Here is a 16,383-nt window from a genome sequence, read left to right as displayed (position 1 = left end):
GACTAATTAATATAAACAAGAGTTAAATTCTTACAGCAGACAGGAAATAGTTTTGCTTAAAGTCACAGTTTCCAAGAACCCATCAATGACATTGTGAAGATTTATTGTATTGGTTCATCTCTTAAATATACTTAATTTCACTAAACCCTCTAATTTTATAAAGATTTATGGTAAATTAAAAAATGTATTCAATGCTTGTATTTAATTCCTGTACATATACTCGGATGATTTACAGATATAATGGCTGATGATTTTCATGAACATCTTGGACACTGAATGATATTCATGTGGATAATGATCTAAAGGGAAACAATAAAACCATAGCTGACATGGAATTTAAGCCATGCTTAAACCTGGGCAATATTTTTTCATGAGACTAGAAGTCATTTATTTATGAATCTTTTGTGTGTCATGAGGAGTGAATAAAACACACAAGTTAACTAGAATTAGTTTTACTTGAAATATGCACTGATAATATAATCTGGACTCCCAGATGCTAACTGATTTGGGAGGGTTATATCTACCTGATCCAAAGGAATGCACTTTAGAATGTATTTGTTTGAACTAAAATTTAAAGCCAATTTACATAAGGTAATAGAGAATGCATTACAGAAATTATACAGCCTGCTGTCTCCCAGATGATCATTTTAATAGATGATTGTATATAATTTAGAGGGGAAACTATTGTTCCTTTTCATTATGAGTAAGTCATCAGTTTCTGTTATTTCCGTTAGTTAACTTGAGGCTATTTTATAACCATGTTGTTTTACACGTACTCTAACTCTTAAGTGTCAGTGGTCAGGATATTAACATATTTGAACAAAGAAGATAGGTTATGCTATTCTCCCAAATTGACTCTCAATATTAAATTATTTTGACCGGCCAGGTGCAGTGGCTCATGTCCGTAATCCCAGCACTTTGGGAGGCTGAGGTGGGTAGATCACTTGAGGTCAGGAGTTCAAGACCAGCCTGGCCAACATGGTGAAACCCCATCTCTACTAAAAACTACAAAAATTAGGCAGGTGTGGTGGCACACACCTGTAATCCCAGTTGCTTGGGAGGCTGAGGCAGGAGAATTGCTTGAACCTGGGAAATGGAGATTGCAGTGAGCCAAGATTGTGCCACTATACTCCAGCCTGGTCGACAGAGCAAGACTCCATTTCAAAAAAAAAATTATTTTGAGCTTGTTGTAGAATTATGCAGGTGGTCAATATGGTATGAGCTTAATAAATGGTTATAAATTAAAGTCATTAATGAACACACATGATACCACAGATATTCAAAAAACTACTTAATTATGCATTCTTTTTAAAGAGAAAAGTCTACAGAATCAGACATAAGCTTGGGGATCTATTAGAGCAGAATAAATTTTAAAATTACTTATAATTCACAAGTATAAAATATGCAAAATAATACTAATTTATTAGTTAAAAATCAGTTATTCTCATTTCTAAATGAGGAATCAGATACTATAAATTTAAAGAACACGCCAACTAACCGCCACCATGGTAGAAATCACTCTAAACTGTAGCAGCCAGATAAAAAAGCAAGTGACACAGAAACAAACACAAATAGCACAATATTCATTGTGCAGTATATTTCCGTATTTTTAACTTTTGAACCTTTAGATGGCATTGATTTAGGAAACGATATAAGTGCAGCTGTCTTGCATGAATATAATCAGACACTTTTAAATATAAAATTATGACTGAAATGCAGGCATCTTTCTGTAAATGTGTGTACGGCCAGACACATGTCAGCATCAGAGGCACCTCCGTGGAAATTTCACACTGCAGCAATATCATGCTTTGAAATCAGTGCCAATAGAAAGTTTTATACTATTGTAACACGGCCTATGATGTGTACATGCATTATTTTTTGTCAAGGCAATGATATAGCACATATGTACATTATTTCTTGAATGTTACACATAGAATATTGATTTATCTATAGAAAATCTTATGTTCTGTTAGTGTATATGTGGAATTGAACACGATTTTCCATATATGCATTTAGTGGTCTCTTGACCTGCGAGATAAGACATTTTTTAACAAATGTGTCTTCCCTACACTGGAATGAAAAACAAAAGGTTGTATAAAAAGGAAGAGAGGTAGAAAAATCCCACTATCTAACAAAAGCAGGGCAGGTAAGACAAATTGAAGAAAATGTCAATGTTAGTTCTATAAATCACATATAAGGAAACACACACAGGCCAAATGTACAGCCTCATGATGACATACAAATGGGTTGTCCACATTAAATGTATTTGATAATGTAAAGTTAACTAAGGAACTTAACTTAGGAAACTGGGGGTAATGAAATGTTTCTCCTATACGGTCATGATACTTATTTTAGTATATTCATTTATTCCCCACATAGAAACTGAGCTCCTACCACGCTGTTGAGACAGCAGCTCTGAATTCCAGGGACAGGCACTGGGTAGCCCTTTGTTAATAGATGCTTGTGGAGTGAGAAAGCAAATGAATGAGACTGCACGGGCCAGGCTGAGAGGGATACATGCTCAAAGGTGGCTTCAGCATAGAGTAAGAGGAAGGGGATATAGTGTTCTAAGATTAGAGAAGAAAATAAAAACCACAACAAATGTAACATTGCCAGAAAGAATGCCAGGCCATGCTGATTTATTGGACTTGATGTAAAGGGAACAGAGACTCACTCAAGGGCTTTGAGCAAAGGAGTCTCTGGTGATACAGGCTGATGGCAGTTCACCAGCATCAACTCTCCTCTTCTTCCATTTACTAGTTGAAGTTGAATACATGGCTGCCTAGTTATCAATGAGTCCTAACTAGATAGCAGCATGACTAAGTTCAAGCCCATAACTGTGATGAGAAGACAGGTAGCCCCTCTGCATATGATGAGCCTTCTGCCTGGACTGGGGTTTGCTGCTCCCTTCCTCTGAGCAGGTGAGAAAGTGTCTGGGGAGCGACAGGGCCTGGGCCCTACCTGACCCTGGGGAGCAGAGCTACCAACCACGGCCTGCCACAGGGACATGCACTGGAGGATGGCCAAGAATGGAAAAAGAAAGAGAGCAACTTAGAACAGTCTCAAAGATAATGCCATGTGAGAAGATGACTCCACAGCAGCAATGACTGTGGACCTGAAGGAACTGGACAGACTAAAGAGCTAGGGGTAATAGGATATTCAGAATGTGTTGGAAATAGAGAAACTTAGTACGATGCAGTGGTTCACGCCTGTAATCCCAGCACTTTGGGAGGCTGAGGCAGGTGGATCACTTGAGCCCAGGAGTTCGAGACCAGCTTGGGAAACACAGGAGACCCAGTCTCCACACAAAAAAAAAACAAAACAAAAAAAAACAAAAATTAGCTAGGCAGAGACACATGCCTGTGGTCCCAGCTACTTGGAAGGATGAGGTGGGAGGATCACTTGAGCCCAGGAAGTTGAAGCTGCGGTGAATGGTGATCGTATCACTGTACTCCAGCCTGTGTGACAGAGCAAGACCCTGTCTCAAAAATAAATAACAATAACAGTAAATAAATAAATGAAAATAAAAAAGAAAGACTTCAGTTTTGGCCATGTGTTTGTAGTACACTGCGGCATGTCCAGGAAATTCATTGGACAGGCAGGTCTGCATGTTAAGAATGAGAGGCAGTATGGAGATTAGGATCCAGAGCTGCTGGTGTACCCATGGCACTGAGTCATGATCATCAGCATAAGCAAGGGTGGAGTATCCTCTAAAATAATATTTTATTTCAACCTTAGGAAAATCACCATGAACTTCCAGGCATCTGGAGTGATTTCCAAAAGAAATGTAGAAATGGAGAGGGTTCCATCTCTAGGTAGAGGCCCCTAGAGAGCAGACTGTTGATGTCCATTCTTTTGAATTGGTTATTGGTTCCTGTCCTGTCTGTTCCCCCCACTGTTAGCCATTCCTTCCAGTGGCCTTTCAATGTCTTCTTCTGATCTGCTATGGTCTGAACAAACCTTTTAACAAAACTTGCTAGAACTATGTATAAACAACAGAATCAGTCTATGGATAAGCACCTGTGGTGGCCTCCTTGAGTAAAATTTCTGAGTTTGATTATGTGGGATGTTTTTAGCTTTATCTTAGCTGCTAACAGGTCTTTTTGCTTCCTCCTTGAATCACGGTCATATTTTAGAATGATGAATTAGCGGGACAGTTAACACTGCGAATGTTTCCGAATAGAGTTTAAAATCTGTTTTGGCCCCAAAGGTGCATGGCCTGCCCATCAAAGTCTTTAAGGATAACTATTGCCAATTCTTTCAGATACACCAAAGATTTATTATCAGGCCCCAATGATCCCTCACAATAATTTCTTTTCTGGCCAGCTCCCCAAAATCTCCTAACACACCAAAGTGCACTTTCTTTTTCTTTTCTTTTTTTTTTTTTTGAGACAGAGTTTTGCTCTTGTCCAGCTGGAATGCAATGGCATGATCTCAGCTCACCACAACCTCTGCCTCCGGGGTTCAAGCAATTCTCCTGCCTCAGCCTCCTGAGTAGCTGGGATTACAGGCACCAGCCACCACTCCTGGCTAATTTTTGTATTTTTAGTAGAGACGAGGTTTCACAATGTTGGCCAGGCTGATCTCAAACTCCTGACCTCAGGTGATTCACATGCCTTGGCCTCCCAAAGTGCTGGGATTATAGTCGTGAGCCCCTGTGCTCAGCCTCAAAGTGCACTTTCTTTGTGAACAACATCTACCTATATTACGTGTTTTAGATCCAACTATTCAGAGCAAATACAAAAAGAAAGTATGTACAAAATATTTTAAATATGTAAAATAAATAAATGTTGACTTGAACAGTATTAATTTGAACCCAAGCTCAATAATTTTTTATTCTTTATTTCCACAAATTTTGACCCCCTTGTGTCTATTATGATGTCCCCTCCCCTATTTGTAAATGACAACTGGCTGAACATCTTCATTCACATATTTGCCAACCCAAACAAAAAACTTACATGTTTGAATCTGGAATCCAGTGTGGCCCTGCTGGCGCCAGCCCTGCAGGTGAGGTGTCTTATGATTTGTTTGCTGGCTTCAGACTTTCCTGATCCCCTTTCTCCACTAAGGAAAACAGAGAGGAAAAACATAAGTTTGAAGGAACTTTGCTTCAAAGCTTGTTCCTTTGTTCCTTTGAAGCTACTTTGAAGGAACAAGTAAAAAAATTAACTGGAGGTATTTCTCAGACACAGAAATGAGGAGGGAATGGCACATCAACCTGCAATGAGTTTGTGGTCTCCGTTCACACTTCAATTTCATTCATTTGTCTGAAATACCCAGTATATGTTTACTGTGTCATGTCCCTGATGGTGTTTCAAATGCTGGCATTACAAATGAATATGACACAAGTTCTGCCATTCAGTATCTCACAGGGTAGAACCACCTAGTGTAGGTGAATTATGCCAGAAAGGTGTCAGGCTGAGAAGAAGACATAACCGACTTGACTCAGCTTAGCAAGTCAACATAAAGTGAGGCGATCCCGTGACAGCACGCTGTGTTGAGACATGCAGGCTCACACTTGGCCTTGGGAAAACTGTTCATGCTTCATGGGCCTTACAGGAAAGACATTACCTCGTCTGTGGAAAAGCTGTGACATCTGTCTGAGCATTCCTTCTCTGTTCTTTGAAATGAACATAAAGTGCCTAGCTACAAAAACTAAGGCAGTAAGGTCTTCAGATGTGGATCTGTCATTCCGCAGATCCTAAACCTGACCTGCTTAGGTTTCCTTTTCAGCTTGCTTTCAGTTCTGATGTTCTCTAGTTTGCATTTTTCTTTAATCTAGAAAAGATCACTGAACTTTTATTTATAAGGGCATCACTTTTAATACATGCCAAGCATACTTCATTAACTCACCCAATTTTTACAAATGGTAAATATTATATTCCTGACACTATATGATATAGGATTAACATAAAATTCCCACAAAATAATTATTATTTCAAAGTGATGTGATCTACAATAAAGTTATTACTTCATCCAGATGAAAAATTCATGAAAACAGCCTTTACTTATTTGGTAACCAGAAAAACTTTTTAAAGCCCTTTTATGAGTGCTTCCTTGGTTTTCTGCCTGGAAACATCTATTTTAACAAAGTTAATTAACAGTGTTTGCCAGAAAAGAAGTAAGTTGAAATTTAATTATTTGTTTAAAGTGTCGAGTCGTTAATGGATGCTTCCACTCACTTGTGCAGACTTTTGAACTACTGGGGCCTAAGAGTATCAACAAATGAGGTATTAAGTTAATATTAGAAAACAAAATGAAATTTTTTCTGGTCTGGTACTGAGTTTTGGGACATCCATTCCAGGACTACTTGCGTTTTGATTGCTAAATCTTAAATTACCCTTTGTAAGTGCTCGTTCTGGGACACAACTGACACTCAATAATGATCCGTAAACAACTTATTAAGTTGAATTTCAAATGGCTAATTTTATCATATTCGTAAAAATGGAGAACGCATGTATCTTAGCCCACACAATCAAGGATGTGGCAAAGCTGTATGAAAGCACACACAATTCTGAAAGAAGAAAGAGAATCACTAAAATAGTAAGTCCTAGTAACCAGAGATTTGCTCTTCCATTCTGTATATCAGGACTAGCGATACCGAAAGGAGTTCTCCAGCTTGCTTCAGGCAGACAGTCAGGGAAGGGTCCCCTGAGAAGCTCCGACCCGCCCCACGAGTGCTTACGTCAGATGTTTTGTGCCGATAAGGGAACTTGCACAGGGGGGTTGCCTAAACACGCCTGCGGTGGGAAAGTCCGTTCCTTAACACACGTGCAGCAAGGGAAATAAATCAATGTGGAGCAGCTCGGCCTCCGCATGCGCACTGGAAGGACGGGGGTGGAGCCGCCAGCAGTTCGCGCCGTAAGCTCTGGTGGTATTCAACCGAGAAGGGGGCACCAGGCACCCTGCTTCAGGACCCCTCTCTGCTGAGAGCTTCCCTTTCGCATAATAAATTCTACTCCACTCACTCTCTCGTGTCCGCACGCCTCATTTTTCCAGGTCGTGAGGCAAGAACCCGGACGTAGCTGAGCTAAGGAGCAAAATCCTGCATCAACACCTTCTTGAAACTTGAATGAAGAGATATTTTTTCAAAATAAGGGGTTGGTACAGGGAATCATTAACTTTAAAAGATGACCCAAAGGAGGGCCGGGCGCGGTGGCTCACGCCTGTAATCCCAGCACTTTGAGAGGCTGTGGTGGGCGGATCACAAGGTCAGGAGATCGAGACCATCCTGACTAACACGGTGAACCCTCGTCTCTACTAAAAATACAAGAAATTAGCTGGGCGTGATGGCGGGCGCCTGTAGTCCCAGCTATTCGGGAGGCTGAGGCAGGAGAATGACGTCAAGCCGGGAGGCGGAGCTTGCAGTGAGGCGAGATGGCGCCACTGCACTCCAGCCTGGGCGACAGAGCGAGACTCAAGACTCCATCTCAAAAAGAAAAAAAAAAAAAAAAAAAAGACCCAAAGGAAAACTAGTTCTGCAGAATATATACTGGATAAAAAGTTCCATGAGCAAATACACGTCAAAACTGTTGGGTTAAACTAAGATAAACGGGGTTCTTCATGAGAAAACTTACTGGCCGCTGTGTGCCATCTCCCGGGCGGACTCCCAAAGCGCATGGGCCTGCTGCTCCTCCTTTTCCCCCCTCAGAGCCTTGCTCAGGACCCACGCTTTCAAAAACTGACCTATAACAGCTGCAATGATCATCCTAGAACTAAGTGGGAGCACTCAAAAGTTATGTAAATTCTGAAGAAATAAATAATACATAGAAATAATCTAGTTAAGGGTCTGGCAGCCAGTAAATTCTCAATAAACATTAGTTGTTATTGTCAACAGTGTTATACTCTCCCTATCTCACCAATTGACAGTGCTTTTTCTAAGCAACTTTTAAAAAGTTTTTCCCTGTTTAACAAAGGAAGACCAGGAAACTAGACAGACAAAGCAGATAAAAATAGGGTTGCCTGAGTCTAGAATGGGTGGAAGCCCCCATCTCTGCGCCTTTCTCATCCTTGAGTCTAGAATGAGTGGCTAGGTGCAGTAGCTCACACCTGTAATCCCAGCACTTTGGGAGGCCGAGGCAGGTGGATCGCCTGAGCTCAGGAGTTCGAGACCAGCCTGACCAACATGGTGACACCCTGACTGTACTAAAAATACAAAATTAGCCAGGCATGGTGGCACATGCCTGTAATTCCAGCTACTCAGGAGGCTGAAGCAGGAGAATCACTTGAACCCAGGAGGAAGAGGTAGCGGTGAGCTGAGATTGTGCCATTGCACTCCAGCCTGGGCAACAAGAACGAAACTCCGTATCGAAAGAAAGAATGGGTGGAAACCCCTGCCTTGGTGCCTTTCTCATCCTTGAGTCTAGAATGGGTTGGAGCCCCCGCCTCAGTGCCTTTCTCATCCTCGTGTCTAGAATTGGTGAGAGCCCGTCTCAGTGTCTTTCTCATCCTTTGAGTTTAGAATGGATGAGAGCCCCTGTCTCAGTGCCTTTCTCATCCTCGTGTCTAGAATGGGTGAGAGCCCCTGTCTCAGCGCCTTTCTCATCCTTGTGTCTAGAATGGGTGAGAGCCCCTGTCTCAGAGCCTTTCTCATCCTTGAGTTTAGAATGGGTTGGAGCCCTCGCCTCAGTGCCTTTCTCATCCTTGTGTCTAGAATGGGTGAGAGCCCCTGTCTCAGAGCCTTTCTCATCCTTGAGTTTAGAATGGGTGGAAGCCCCTGCCTCGGTGCCTTTCTCATCCTTGTGTCTAGAATGGGTTGGAGCCCTCACCTTGACGCCCTTCTCATCCTTGTGTCTAGAATGGGTGAGAGCCCCTGTCTCAGCGTCTTTCTCATCCTTGAGCCTAGAATGGGCAGAAGCCCCTGCCTCAGTGCTTTTCTCATCCTTGAGTCTACAATGGGTGGAATTCCCTGCCTCAGCGCCTTTCTCATTTTTGAGTCTAGAATGGGTGGAATCCCCTGCCTCGGTGCCTTTCTTATCCTAGAGTTTAGAATGTGTCGAAGCCCCTGCCTCAGCACCTTCCTCATCCTTAGGATGCGTCTGAACCCAGCACGAAAACTACCGCTAGCACGCTGCTTTGAAAACTAGAAAACTAAAGTGTGCGCCCATCAGTCTGTCCCTCCACCCTCCATAGAATTTTTGATGAAATGCATATAAACATATAAGCTCTCATTTTAATATTTAAATAAGCCTTTTGAATTCTATCCAGGTTCTAACTTTATACCATTTTCATTTCACTTTGACTCGAGTTGTGTGCTACTGTACTTATCGGTTCAGTTCCAACCAGCACTACCGACAACAACTAAGGCACTGCAGTGAGTGAGTATTTATAGAGCTTTCCCTCCCTTGTAGAGGTTTGACTGAATATAAAATATAGGTCTCTGATGCAGATTTTAACATTTAAATGTTTCTTTAATTTTCTATTAATTGATGAGTTAAATCTAGCATTACATTTCAAATTCAAAAAATATTTTGGGCCAAATGCAGTGGCCCATGTCTGTAATCCCAGCACTTTGAGAGGCTGTGACAAGAGGATCGCTTGAGCCCAGGAGTTTGAGACCAGCCTGGGCAACATAGTGAGATCTCATCTCTACAAAAATTAAAAAATTAGCCAAGTGTGGTGGCATGTGCCTGTAGTCCCAGCTACTTGGGAGGCTGAGGTGGGAGGATCACTTGAGCCTTGGCTGCAGTGACTGGTGATCATGCCACTGAATTCCAGCCCAGGTGACAGAGTAAGACCCTGTCTCAAAAAAAAAAAAAGTTTAGGAAGTAGAATACAGTGAATTGTGAGCAAAGGTAAATAACAAGAAACAGGCTGAGAAAACATACCTTTGGAAAGAAATAAAATGATATTTGGGGCAGCCCTGGATTTTGAAGAACAGTGGCTTCGGTTCAGAAATACTGGAAGTTTTTCTTTCTCCATGTTTTCTTAGGTTCAGAAGCAAAAACTTTTTATCTAAGCTTTAAATCTTCAAAAGGAAATGAGTTTCAGGTTAAGTTTATTAATATTGATCCAGCTACACTTGGGGCTACTCCTAACAGCCAAGATGTTTCTCCTTTGTAACGAGTCAAATGTACTTATTGCAAAGATATACTGGACCTCAAGGTGCTGAGAAAGTAAATAAAGGTAAACCATAGGAAATGAGTACATCTTTACTGCCAAGCCCCGTGGCAAACCTGAGCGTGGCAGACAAGGTTGAGGAGGACTCACCTGAGGATGAAACACTGAGGCCGCTGTTCCCGGAAGAGCTGGTGAAAGGCTCTCTCCACACAGGAGAAGAGGTGAGGAGGCAGCGAGGAACACAGCTTCCCTGAGGAGCTGAAATACAGCTGGGACACCTGGAAAACAGGGCAGCAGCAAGGGGAAAACCTCAGTGAAAAGGCGCCAGTATTCCTCATCCCATAATGAGAGTGACTTCTGTCCAAGATACAGAAGTGAATGAATCCCTAATTCTGAATCTCATTGGTATGTAAAAACATTTGTAAAATTACACCCTTCTCAGCACATTTTCAGCATGCATAATGACAAAACGGAGGCTTATACTTTATCCTTCATTACTTGGTCCACAGGCTTTAATTATTCTGCTGTCTTTAAGAAGAGCAACTCACAAAATATGTTGTTTAATAGATATCTGTGCAGTAAGCTGAAACTGTGGTAATTTACAACAAATACAATTTCTCTCAGCAGTATTTAATTTCAATACCATAAGATAGCCAAGGTTTTAAACTTGAATGTGAGAGGCAGTTGCAGCTGAAATGCATATAAGTTTACAAATTTCTCAGAAAAACAAAAATTAATTAATTTTAGAGAAACGGTGATGTATAATTATTGCCATAATGATTCATTTCCAGTATTTTTAGTCCTTTTAAATTTCTAGTAAATTTCATTACTTTAGAATAAAAACTCAAGAGTAGGAAGACTTCTTAGTTGTGAAGAAATCAAAGTTATTTTTATTTTACAAAATAACTGGCCTGTATCTTCAAAGATGTCAAGGTCAGAAAAGTCAAAAGAAGACTGCAGAACTGGTCCATACTGAAGGAGAGTCAAGGGCATGGTGGTTCAAAATGCAACATGCAGCGCTGGCCTGAATCTCTAGCTCTGTGGGCGTTACTGAGACAATGGGAAATCCTGAACGAGGTCTCTTGATTCAGTGACACCAGTGCATCAGCAATAATTTTCCCATTTTGATGACTGTAGGGAGGTTACACAGGAGAATACCTTTGTTTAAATACACGGTAAACATATTTAAGGTTGATGGGACCACATGCCAGAAAAGTATTTTAAAATGGTTGATGCTCAGGGATCTGCTATTAGTCTGATGGGCTTCTCTTTGTGGGTAACCTGACCTTTCTCTCTGGCTGCCCTTAACAGTTTTTCCTTCATTTCAACTTTGGTGAATCTGACAATTATGTGTCTTGGAGTTGCTCTTCTCAAGGAGTATCTTTGTGGCGTTCTTTGTATTTCCAGGATTTGAATGTTGGCCTGACTCGCTATGTTGGGGAAGTTCTCCTGGATAATATCCTGAAGAGTGTTTTCCAACTTGGTTCCATTCTCCTCCTCACTTTCAGGTACACCAGTCAGACATAGATTTGGTCTTTTCACATAGTCCCATATTTCTTGGAGGCTTTGTTCATTTCTTTTTACTCTTTTTTCTCTAAACTTCTCTTCTCACTTCATTTCATTTATTTGATCTTCAATCACTGATACCCTTTCTTCCACTTGATCAAATCGGCTACTGAAGCTTCTGCATGAGTCACGTAGTTCTCGTGCCATGGTTTACAGCTCCATCAGGTCATTTAAGATCTTGTCTATGCTGTTTATTCTGGTTAGCCATTTGTCTAATCTTTTTTCGAGGTTTTTAGCTTCTTTGCAATGGGTTCCAACATCCTCCTTTAGCTCAGAGAAGTTTGTTATTACCGATCATCTGAAGCCTTCTTCTCTCAACTCGTCAAAGTCATTCTCCATCCAGCTTTGTTCCATTGCTGGCGAGGAGCTGCGTTCCTTTGGAGGAGAAGAGGAGCTCTGATTTTTAGAATTTTCAGCTTTTCTGCTCTGGTTTCTCCCCATCTTTGTGGTTTTATCTACCTTTGGTCTTTGATGATAGTGACGTACAGATGGGATTTTGGTGTGGATGTCCTTTCTGTTTGTTAGTTTCCTTCTAACAGTCAGGACCCTCAGCTGCAGGTCTGTTGAAATTTGCTGGAGGTCCACTCCAGACGCTGTTTGCCTGGGTATCACCAGCAGAGGCTGCAGAAAAGCAAATATTACAGAATGGCAAATGTTGCTGCCTGATCCTTCCTCTGGAAGCTTCGTCTCAGAGGGACACCTGGCTGTATGATGTGTCAGTCATCCGCTACTGGGAGGTGTCTCCCAGTTAGGCTACTCGGGGGTCAGGGACCCACCTGGGGAGTCAGTCTGTCCGTTCTCAGATCTCAAACTCCATGCCCAAGGTAATTTATAGATTCAATGCCATCTTCATCAAGCTACCAATGACTTTCTTCACAGAATTGGAAAAAACTACTTTAAAGTTCATATGGAACCAAAAAAGAGCCTACATTGCCAAGACAATCCTAAGCCAAAAGAACAAAGCTGGAGGCATCATGCTACCTGACTTCAAACTATACTACAAGGCTACAGTAACCAAAACAGCATGGTACTGGTACCAAAACAGAGATATAGACCAATGGAACAGAATAGAGCCCCCGGAAATAATACCACACATCTACAACCATCTGATCTTTGACAAACCTGACAAAAACAAGAAATGGGGAAAGGATTCCCTATTTAATAAATGGTGCTGGGAAAACTGGCTAGCCATATGTAGAAAGCTGGAACTGGATCCCTTCCTTACACCTTATACAAAAATTAATTCAAGATGGATTAAAGACTTAAATGTTAGACCTAAAACCACAAAAACCCTAGAAGAAAACCTAGGCAATACCATTTAGGTCATAGGCATGGGCAAAGACTTCATGACTAAAACACCAAAAGCAATGGCAACAAAAGTCAAAATTGACAAATGGGATCTAATTAAACTAAAGAGCTTCTGCACAGCAAAAGAAACTACCGTCAGAGTGAACAGGCAACCTACAGAATGGGAGAAAATTTTTGCATCTACCCAACTGACAAAGGGCTAATATCCAGAATCTACAAAGAACTCAAACAAATTTACAAGAAAAAATCAAATAACCCCATCAAAAAGTGGCCAAAGGATATGAACAGACACTTCCCAAAAGAAGACATTTATGCAGCCAACAGACACATGAACAAATGCTCATCATCACTGGCCATCAGAGAAATGCAAATTCAAAACCACAATGAGATACCATCTCACACCAGTTAGAATGGTGATCATTAAAAAGTCAGGAAACAACAGGTGCTGGAGAGGATGTGGAGAAATAGGAACACTTTTACACTGTTGGTGGGACTGTAAACTAGTTCAACCATCGTGGAAGACAGTGTGGCCATTCCACAAGGACCTAGAACTAGAAATACCATTTGACCCAGCCATCCCATTACTGGGCATATACCCAAAGGATTATAAATCATACTGCTATAAAGTTACGTGCACACGTATGTTTATTGCGGCATTACTCACAATAGCAAAGACTTGGAATCAACCCAAATGTCCATCAATGATAGCCTGAATTAAGAAAATGTGGCACATACACACCATGGAATACTATGCAGCCATAAAAAAGGATGAGTTCATGTCCTTTGTAGGGACATAGATGAAGCTGGAAACCATCATTCTGAGCAAACTATCGCAAGGACAGAAAACCAAACACCTCATGTTCTCACTCATAGGTGGGAATTGAACAATGAGAATGCTTGGACACAGGGTGGGGAACATCACACACTGGGGATTGTTGTGGGGTGGGGGGAGGGGGGAGGGATAGCATTAGGAGATATACCTAATGTAAATGATGAGTTAACGGGTGCAGCACACCAACATGGCACATATATACATATGTAATAAACCTGCACATTGTGCACATGTACCCTTGAACTTAAAGTATAATAATAAAAAAAGGTTGATGTTAAAAGTTGCTTGTACAATTTATCTACACATTTTACACACATTTAAAATTATAGCAAAAATAATTTTTAAAGTAGAATACATGATCCACAATGAGAGTTAACTGGATGAATCTCACAATGTTGAGTGTGAGTGGTCAGATACATAAAAGAACACACTGTATGTCTTCACTTACATCGAGTACAAACACAGGTAACCAATCCTTGCTGTTAGAAGTCAAGTTGGCAGTAGCAGGGGAAGTGCTAATGTTTAAGGGACTTCATGTTCTGGAGCTGAGTACCACCCACCTGCATGCTTAGCAACATAAGCACTTTCCTACAAACATTACACCTCAACCAAAACTACAAAAAAACTGAAGTCATCACACAGTGTGGTGCTGGTGCAAAGAGTAGATAAATGGATCACAGATCACTTGAAACAGACTAGATAATTCAGTGCAAGCCTACATGTTGGTGAAGATGAAATGGGAGAGTTCCCTAACCCTGCTCGCAGGATGTGTGACGGGGTGTGGCTCATCTGTTTGGCCACTGTGTGTGCTCAAACCCCTTATGGGAGGGGGAGCATGCAGATGGGCAGGTACAGGAGCCTGGGCCAGCACCTTTGGGCTTTGGCCCCATAGTAGCATCTAGGGGTGGGTGCCTGCAACTTCTGAAGCCCAAGTGGGCATGTGTTACAGTGTATTCTTTTAGCTTTGCTGTCCGTGGACAGCTTAAGTGTTAAACAGTTCAATGGACCTTCTGCCTTTTTTGCAAGGGCAGAGGGCCAGTGCGACAGCTTTCTGTATCCTAAGCTCTTGTCTGGCATCCAGGAAAAATCAGATCACACACGGACTTGAAGGATGGTGAATGCAGGGGTTTTATTGAGTGGTGGAGGTGGCTCTCAGTGGGATGGATGGGGAGCTGGAAAGTGGATAGAGTGGGAAGATGATCTTCCCTGGAGTTTGGCCATCCAGTAGCCGATCTCCTCTCCAACCATCCCTAGCTGAACTCCTCTCAACATTCAGATGCTCCTTCTCTTCTCTCCTTCTCTGCCACTCTTCTGCTCTTCTGTTCATCTGCTTGTGGAGTCTGGTGTTTGGGGGTACAGGATGGGGGGCATGGTGGGCCAAAGGCAACTTTTTGGCACGAAAACAGGAATATCTGTTCCCATTTAGGGCTGTGGGTTACCAGCCTTGAGGGTGGGGCCTTTGCCGGGGAACTGCTCTCTTCTACCCAGTGTCTCCCTGCGTCCTGTCCTTATCAAAGATACAGTGTATGACCAACCAGGCTGCACCACCTATCAGTGGTAAAGGGTGCTGCTGAGAGGACTAATCATCTATTTAGGTAAAGAAGACAAGTGTTGATCTCTATTCTATAGCAAGTGTAAAAATTACTTACAAGTGAATGTAAATCCCAGATATGAGCAGCAAAGTTTAAAGCATTTAGACAAGCATATAGAATGGTACTCTCATGATTTGTATGTAAACAAGGAAATAGGATTCAAAAATATAAATTATAATGAGAATGATGGAGCGATCTTACTACATTAAATTTAACAAGCCCTGGTCAACCATATAATAATAGAAAATAAGCAAAGACAGAGAAGTGTATAAGCTGTGCATGTAATCAATAGATCAGCAGCAATTTAAAACATATTCCTACAAATCAATTTAAAAATGGAACTATAATACAAATTTGGGCAAAAATATAAACTAAAAAGATGGAAAATAAATATGAGAAAGGATGGAAAGCTCTCTCGTGCTATTTCAAACTATAAGATGCTATATTACACACAAAATCCTAGCAGAATTAATCATAGTTTAGTCATAATGATCATAATAGCTTACAGGCACTCTGTACATGGTGCTGTCCTCAGCACCTCACAGGCACTCACTCATGCAGTCCTCCAGAACCTATGACTGGAGTTAGAGAAGTATTTCTATGTTTACAGGCAACAGAATTGGTGCCAAGAGAAGTCAGTGACAGGCCCAAGGGGACAGGGCTAGTTGGTGGCAGAGCTTGATTTCCAAATGAAGTTGTCTGTTGGGCTGGGAAAACAAGTCTATACTACTGAGTCTTGTAGTTTTAACTAATTGGAAGAATCATCTGGCAATATCTTCTAAATTTGAAGATTCATGTTCAACTGGGAATATCTCTGTTGAAACTCTCAAACATGAGCAAAAAGAGCATTTATAAAACAATTCTTAGGACTCTTTGTAAGAGCAGAAAATACAGAAATAAGTTAAAAGTCTATAATAAAGATTAATAGACAAATATAACTGGTTGTGTGTCATTACAAGAAAATTCTAGAGGGACTTTAGAATAAATTAGGTCTCAAATTTTCAAGATGGAAAATTTTTGAAAGCG

General features: G+C 41.2%; 1 protein-coding gene across 1 annotated transcript in view; it reads right to left on the bottom strand.

The window, feature by feature from the left end:
- Positions 1-16,383, bottom strand: part of MYO16 (myosin XVI) — a 585,697-nt gene that overhangs the window by 314,699 nt on the left and 254,615 nt on the right. Inside the window, exons 13-14 of the mRNA XM_024925327.4 lie at positions 10,210-10,337; positions 4,959-5,064 (exon numbers count right to left, since the gene is read on the bottom strand). Of these exons, the coding sequence (XP_024781095.2) occupies positions 4,959-5,064; positions 10,210-10,337 (234 nt within the window). The remainder of the gene's footprint in view (positions 1-4,958; positions 5,065-10,209; positions 10,338-16,383) is intronic.

This window comes from Pan paniscus, chromosome 14 (assembly GCF_029289425.2).
Source record: "Pan paniscus chromosome 14, NHGRI_mPanPan1-v2.0_pri, whole genome shotgun sequence".
Taxonomy (NCBI): Eukaryota; Metazoa; Chordata; class Mammalia; order Primates; family Hominidae; genus Pan; species Pan paniscus.
The sequence above is the reverse complement of the archived record's forward strand: the minus strand, read 5'-3'. Positions and strand labels throughout refer to the sequence as shown.